The sequence below is a fragment of the Aplysia californica genome, unplaced genomic scaffold (genome assembly GCF_000002075.1).
Source record: "Aplysia californica isolate F4 #8 unplaced genomic scaffold, AplCal3.0 scaffold00265, whole genome shotgun sequence".
NCBI classification, from domain to species: domain Eukaryota; kingdom Metazoa; phylum Mollusca; class Gastropoda; order Aplysiida; family Aplysiidae; genus Aplysia; species Aplysia californica.
In genome coordinates this window covers 513,397-520,818 of record NW_004797535.1, presented here as the reverse complement: position 1 = coordinate 520,818, position 7,422 = coordinate 513,397, and the positions used below count along the sequence as shown (strand labels likewise).

The 7,422-nt window shown below is 37.6% G+C and overlaps 1 protein-coding gene across 1 annotated transcript in view; it reads left to right on the top strand.

The window, feature by feature from the left end:
* LOC101847432 (proton-coupled folate transporter) overlaps positions 1 to 5,356 on the top strand; it is a 15,506-nt gene extending 10,150 nt beyond the window's left edge. Inside the window, exons 7-8 of the mRNA XM_013083971.2 lie at positions 2,736 to 2,892; positions 3,797 to 5,356. Of these exons, the coding sequence (XP_012939425.1) occupies positions 2,736 to 2,892; positions 3,797 to 3,893 (254 nt within the window). The 3' untranslated portion in view covers positions 3,894 to 5,356. The remainder of the gene's footprint in view (positions 1 to 2,735; positions 2,893 to 3,796) is intronic.
* The last annotated feature ends 2,066 nt before the right edge of the window (positions 5,357 to 7,422 follow it).

The window sequence follows — 7,422 nt, the reverse complement described above, 5'->3', positions numbered from 1 at the left end:
TGTGTGTGTGTGTGTGTGTGTCTCTCTGCCCCTCTCTCCCCCTTCCTCGATCCCTTGCTTACATCTTTCCTTCACCCACTTTCCACTATTCCAACTCCCTTCAATGGTGCACAGCCACTCTCTACTTTAAACAGAAATGATTGAATATACATGTACGTTACAGATTTATGACAACCTCACAAAACAACATGTCAACAAAAGTTGACATCTCATAGCTGTGTACCTCATTAACTTTTTGTTTTGTTAATGATAATTTAATGATGATGATGATGATGATAATGAAAATAACAATGAATATAATAATGACAACAATAATAATAACACTTTTAAAAATCACAAAAAAGCAATTTAAAAAAAAGAAGAAGAAGAAGATAAAACTATTTTTATCATTAGTAGACCCATTATTACTACCATTAGATCTATTTTTATCAGTATACTAATTGGATGCTTATTACTATCGTCATTATTTTAGACGTTATCATCGTTTTGGAATGGTACTAATACTATTAATACACTCCACACTCAATACTTGAAGCCCTTTTTTATATCATATTTTTCCTTTACCAAAGATGTGCCTGATACGCAGGAGTGTTTATGTCTTTTATCTTGACAATGGCTAATGGTCATAGAAATAAAACCATTTTTGAAAATTCTGAAGTCAAAGTTTATTCAGTCTGCTTTCGGCTTGCTAAGTCTTGTTATGGCCAATCTGGCGTCTAGCGCTAACAATGAAATCTATCTATCTATCTATCTATCTATCTATCTATCTATCTATCTATCTATCTATCTATCTATCTATCTATCTATCTATCTATTGATCGATAGATCCATCTTTCTGTCTGTCTGTCTTTCAGTCTCTGTCTGTCTATCTGTCTCTCTGTCTCTCTGTTTATGCAGATTTAGTCTGTCTAATAAGTGTATATCCCTCTATGTGTTGATCTTCTGCCCAGTAAACATTATAGTGTTATAACTATATTATCTCTGTCTGTCTGTCTGTCTGTCTTTCTGTCTCTGTCTGTCTATCTGTCTGTCTGTTTAAGCAGGTTTAGTCTGTCCAATAAGTGTATATCCCTCTATGCGTTGATCTTCTGCCCAGTAAACGTTATAATGTTATAACTATATTATTATAGTTTCCCCCTCATACCACTGAGTATCAGAAGGTCGTGTCCCATATTGGGACATGAAAGTTTCATGAGTCTCAATTGCACTGAACTAATCCGATAAATGGGATTTCACCCGTTTATTGGTGGTCTGTAAAACAAATACATTGTTTGTCAGATAGACTTTCTATGGTTTATGTTTGGTGTTTCTGGCGTCTGACGCACAGTTATCCTCTCTGTATTGTTTAACTGATTAGCGCTGTATATGTATATGCCTAATGTATTATACCGCATGTCATAAGATAGTGACTATTACTATCCTGCACGTATATGTCATTAGTATGTTTCTTTCTTTCTTTTTGAATATCTTAAGTTATGCCTGTGTATGATTTGGTCCAGGGTTCTTGGTTGCTTCTATTAGTGTAAGGCCGTGAAAATAGAGAACATTTTACGTTATACAAGAAAATCTAGTGCGACCAAGCAAACGCCAGAACTATTGATAGCCTATACATAAAATGTCTTGTGCTCTCTTTTTGTCTTTGCAAGACACCGAGGAATGTTTCAAGGGCTTCACATGAGTTAACTCGAGAATGTATTAATTGTGGCGCCGGTGGTTTAGCGGTTAGGCTGTCGAGCTCGATACTGGAAGGTCATGGGTTCGAGCCCCGCCAGGGGCCGACGTTGTGTCCTTAGAAAAAGCTCTTTCCACGAACTGTCCTCTTTTCGCCACGGTGGAAATCGGTACCCTGTAGTACACGGCTAAAGATCGTGACAGTTTATTTAGTATGAGTGCTTAATTGGTTGCATGCTCTGTATGCATCCTGGGAAGCCGAGAACGTTTCAGCGTGTTCTGATGGTAGTCTGCTGGGGTAATAATAGCTGTGGAGAACGTGGAGCATGCTATAAAGTGAAGGAGAATACTGTGGATCATGGGTATTCACTATAAAAATGCAACTGCTATCATTAACGTGCCACACCCCCCCCCCCCGCGCCCCACCCCTGCACACACACACGCTCGCGCGTGTGCTTAAGGGGGTTCCTATCCGAAAAGATAGACTGTCTTTGTTTTTACGGTCCAGAAGCACTAAGCACAGAGCGGAAAAATGAAGTGCCAAGTTTCTTCCTAATAAGTATTTCAAGTGCTTTATATTGCAAAAAGCAATGCCCTACGAGTAGCTTCATTTTGGAGTGGTCTTGATGCTACAATTTTATTATAATTTATCAGGTATTTTTTTTCTTCAAATCATATGCCAATTTTATCACCCGCGCCCAACAACAACAAAAAATTAAATAAGAAAATCCTATACAAACATTTAATCGCCAAAAAAAACAAAAGACACAGCACAAACTATACTAGTCACTAGCCTACGTTGTTTTTTTTCAATTAATAATGTTCGATCACAAATGGTTAAAACGTTTACAGAACAATGAATTATGCAACGAAATGTACCTTAAACACTGAAAACACAGTTTACCGACGGTACGTGGAGCATGCTATAAAGTGAAATAGAATGCTGTGGATCAGTAACCGGCCTCTGTTATAGGCCTATCGCCGATCAATCCCCCCCCCCCTTTTTCCCCCCTTTCTAATGTAATGACCACACTTTCTACATCATTCATATCGTTTTTGTTCAGGCGCCATCTTTTCAAGCATCGCTGTCGTAGAAGTTCTGTGCCTGGTTGTCTCGAACACGTCCCTGCTCAAGGTCTACTCAGCGACCGTAGCGACCATGCCAGGGGCTGTCTACTTGTTGTTGGCAGCCTACAGTGCAGCGGCAGCCCTTCTTTTAATGTGAGCATCGCAGTAGCTTTTTCCCACCGTATAGAAACTCACGACATCCCAGCTTTCTTGTCGTATCTCCATTTTTTAACGGTGAAAATGTGACTTCTTCTTCAGCTCGCTCACGCTTTGTTATGAACTGTTTCCACTGTTATTAAAAGTGGAGACACGACAATAAAGCACTGAGGTCGCTAACTGAATAAAGGAATCTTCCCTATTCCTATATCATATCTCTCTAACCATCGATTCATCTACCCGTGATATAATAATATATGCTTACGATCTATCTGTACTAGGGCTATATCTGATGTACTCTGTTTTTTATCATCATTTCTCTTTTCTGTATTTACGTCTACCGCTTTCTCTAATTTTCTGCCTATCAATCATCATCAAGTGCCAGATATCGGCGATCATGCTTCTCCTTTCATTTCTTTGCTCGGACGCTCTTAAATAAGCTACGTAGGTTGCTCTGAGCCTACCCCTGCCTCGTTTTCTTTCAGTTTTTGCCAGAGAGAGCTAGATGCTCAAGACCTTTTTGTCTATTCAGGTGTCCCAAAAACTGCATTTGTCGTTTCCTTATTGTTTTTAACAGTGAGCGTCCCACGTGAGCTTCATCAAGTACTACCTCATTTCATTTCTCTTCCTTCCACGCTTGTCAATATATTTTGTAAAAATATGTCGACTGAACCATAAAGAATTCCAACACTTTGGTATTTCTAATTCTTTGCTGGTTTCACTATAAAAGAAGAAAAATCACTTAAGCTTACCGTCAAGTTTTTGCTCACATAAATAGATTATAGCCATTTTCCTCATTATTCCTAATTGACTAATTGCAATGTGTATGACGTTCGCTTCAAGTGACGTAAAGAAAGACAAAACAACAACAACAAATTTTGGTGATTTTTTCTCTCCCCAGCGTCTTCCTCTGTGTGCGAGTGGAGCCGGGAGAAGGCACAACATACGAGACTCTGGTGGAAGCGGACCAGAAACCTCAAAAAACAATTAAGTCATAGATAGTTGTAGAAAGTGTTTTTAGTTTCAGTAAGAGCTGCCCGGCACTTTCAACGTGATAACATTTTATAAGTGCCGGAGATTGGAAGTGTAACTAGAGTGTAACATACAAACAAAAGAAGGAGCAGAAATATTACGATAGAAGGTTGATAGGAAGAAAGAGCAAACTATACCAGAGTGCCCGCCAGCCACCAACGTTCTAGATAAGTGGACGTACAAAAGAATAATAGGACTGTAAACTGTGCATGTTGGGAACAATATTTGAGATGCCTTGTTGTTCATGTACAATAAACGCAAAATTGAATGCGCACATGTTATGCAAGTAAATAGGTGTTTTTTAAAAAACGAAAAAAAAAGTTTTACTCTCTCACAGACACAATTTAGGTTGTTTTGGAGACGGACTGCTTCGGCCATGTCTGTCATGACATATACCCGGGTCTAGAAGGTTACATTATCCGAGTAGAAATACAAAGAAACCATATTCTACTGTCTTCCCTACACAAGAATCGAACTCACTTCTTTTGAGTCTAACCGCGGAAAGTCTATAAGCCTTACACAATTAATTAAGGTCAATATGATGATGTACATAATAATATGTTTCTCCTTCAATGGCCTCCCTTGTAGTACTGTAAGTATTAACATATTACAAATATTTCTCCTTATACTAAATACTTAATGTGTTGTTGAGTGGTTCAAACGACACAAATTAATAACCATTACAGCTGTAAATATTTCCCCCAAGGATTGACCATTTTAAAATTAATAATAAAACTCTTATAGAAGCAACACGACACAATTTTGTATAAAACATCATGATAGCACCCTATAATCATGCCCTCATTCCTTCAAACCTGTGACAGTACCCTAGAGGCTGTAATCGACTTAGGGTTCAGATACTGCGTAAAACGTGCAGGCCCTCAGCCTGCTGCTACCGTACCAAAGCTCAAAGCTTCAGGGTTGGCCGCAAAGGAAATGAAATGGCTGCGAACTTCTTCATTACTTACTTTATGTTTTCATGTTTGTGTTTTATTAAATTTTGTATAAGCAAACTTTATCTATAATATAATAATAGTATTTTCTTGATGAAGTTAGAAGATACTACTGTTAGTTGGTTAGTTTGTTTGGTCTTTTGGTTTTGCTTCCTTGTTTGTTTGTTTGTTTGTTTGCTTGTTTGTTGTTGTTTTTTTTTGGGTGTGTTTTTTCTGGGGCTTCTTGGGATTCGTGCGTGAAATCATGAAAAAAGTACAACCGTAGAAAGTTTATTCGAACAGTGTGGTTCCTATATATAAGTAATGTGAGCGCCTCTGTGAGTAAGAAAATAAAATAATCTGTATGTTTGTTATTTCTGTTTTGTATAGGAAGACGTAATTGGTGATATTCTACTCACAAAACCTAACCTAAGCTACCTGTTTATTATGTATGATTTTCTTCAACTAATTTGAATAAACTGATGTTCCAATTAAAACTGTAATGTTGTCTTTTATTGTTAAACGGTTGTGCTTTTATGATTACGGAATACCCATATGCCTATAGTTCAAGCATCCCCCCGCCCCTTTCATTTCGCCAAAAAAAACAAAACAACCCACCACCACCACCAAAAAAAAAATAAATAAATCCCACAAGGTTACCCCCCCAAAAATTGAAAAAAAAAACCTCTTTCCCTTTCCCACGTCTCAACCAAAGACTGTAATACACTGGCACGGAATGAACATAATTTAATTTCCGATTGAAAATGTATGAGTAAAGCATGATTTTTTAATTGCCCCATAGAAGGCAATACGCATGTTGAATTAATAAGTCATCGTTCAAGTTCACGACTTAAGTAAAGTCACTTTTGTCACTTTAGCAGCAACAGGGGTGGAACAAATTATTGTAACTATATACACCCAAACAATTGCTGTATAAATCCTTAATACTCCCTGTCACTCTAAATGTATTCCGTGGTCATACAGTTCAGGAGCGTGTCATCATTCGACAGTACAGACGACTCCTGTTGTGTTGAACAAGTTGGGTTGATCTTCGGTTAAGTTAATCTTTTTCTTGGGTCCCAGCACCTGATCTTCTGTGCAGGTCCCAACTGTTAAGTTGAATTTGGATGAGTTGATCTTTTTTTCACTCCATAATGATATCAATTAATCCGTGGTCGACTGTGTAAGTTACCACACCCGCTAAAGATTTGTTACATCAGTAATGTGTCGCGACACTGGGATATAGAGTTATTAGTTCAATCTTAACGCTTCTTCTTCATTTGTCTTACTTTTGGATGAAAAGGTAACCGAGAATCTTGAATAGAAATTGAGATATTGAAATTTGCCATTGAAGTAAGTGGGGGTCGTCTGGTGAGAAAGTAAAATTGGCGAGCAAAAGACCGCCAAAGGGTGACAGCTAAAGCTTGAGAGTTTTTGGAAATTGCAAGTTTACAACTTGTAAACACGTTTCAGCAAAAGCATATTTATTTTTAATTGAACATATAAAACGTGAAGAGAAAAACCCCCCAAAACCAGTCAAAATTGCTCGACGGACTGAAAAAGGTCTGTTCGATTTCATCCTTTTGACGACTGCCTGATTTCACCTCTGTGCCACACATTTGTCTACTAATTGAAATGCCCGCAACGAACTCAGACAACGCTGTACTCTCGCACTGCAAATATCATGTTCATTTATGATTATATATCCGATTGAATATATTATATGATTTTTCAAAAGCTTTGTTTGATGCATGGTGCTTTTATTTCTGAACTTTTTTTTATTTAGAAAAAAAATACCGCTGATGCTTATACATTTAATTTTACTTTGTTTCCATTAGCTTACAGATCTTAATTTGCTCAGTGCATAATATGTTATACCGACATTGTTTCCCCCCGTGCCAACCATTCCGGCTTGCTCTTACTAATATAATATAAGGAAAAAGGAAACACTACCAAATAGTATATTATACTATTTGGTAGTGTTTCCTTTTTCAATACTGCAAACTGCCATATCAGCCTATGTGCTGAAATCAATTAATTGGAACAACTAATTTTACTAATTTTCAGTTTTTTTAGCCTCCCCCCCCTCCACCCTCCCCAGGTCGCTCCTTATTCCACAACCCCCGTTTATTATTTTCCAGCTTGCCAAGACTGACAATCAAGTGAAACATTATAATATCGAATCTACACATCTGAATGAAACTTCTTTTTTTTTGGGTAAAAATTTCAAATTACCCTCAGTATTAGTACCGGTACCGGGTTGGCTACCTCAGTTTTTTGTGCAGTTTAAAAACTTTTTGTACATTGGTTTATATTTTTTAATGAAACTGGTTTGTTCCTAAATGGGAAAAGTTATCATAGTAACTTGGTATTATCACTATATTTTCATGATCACTTGTTCTTTTAGTCACTGAAGGAGAAATAAGACAGATTGTTCTAACAAGTACAGGGGTATGTGGTTGAATGTGCCACCTCCCCCCTTTTTTAACCCATCCCCCCTCCTCCCATTAATTAATTTTGGACTAATTGTCTAACCCCCCTCCCCCCGGCTTTTTCCTATCCT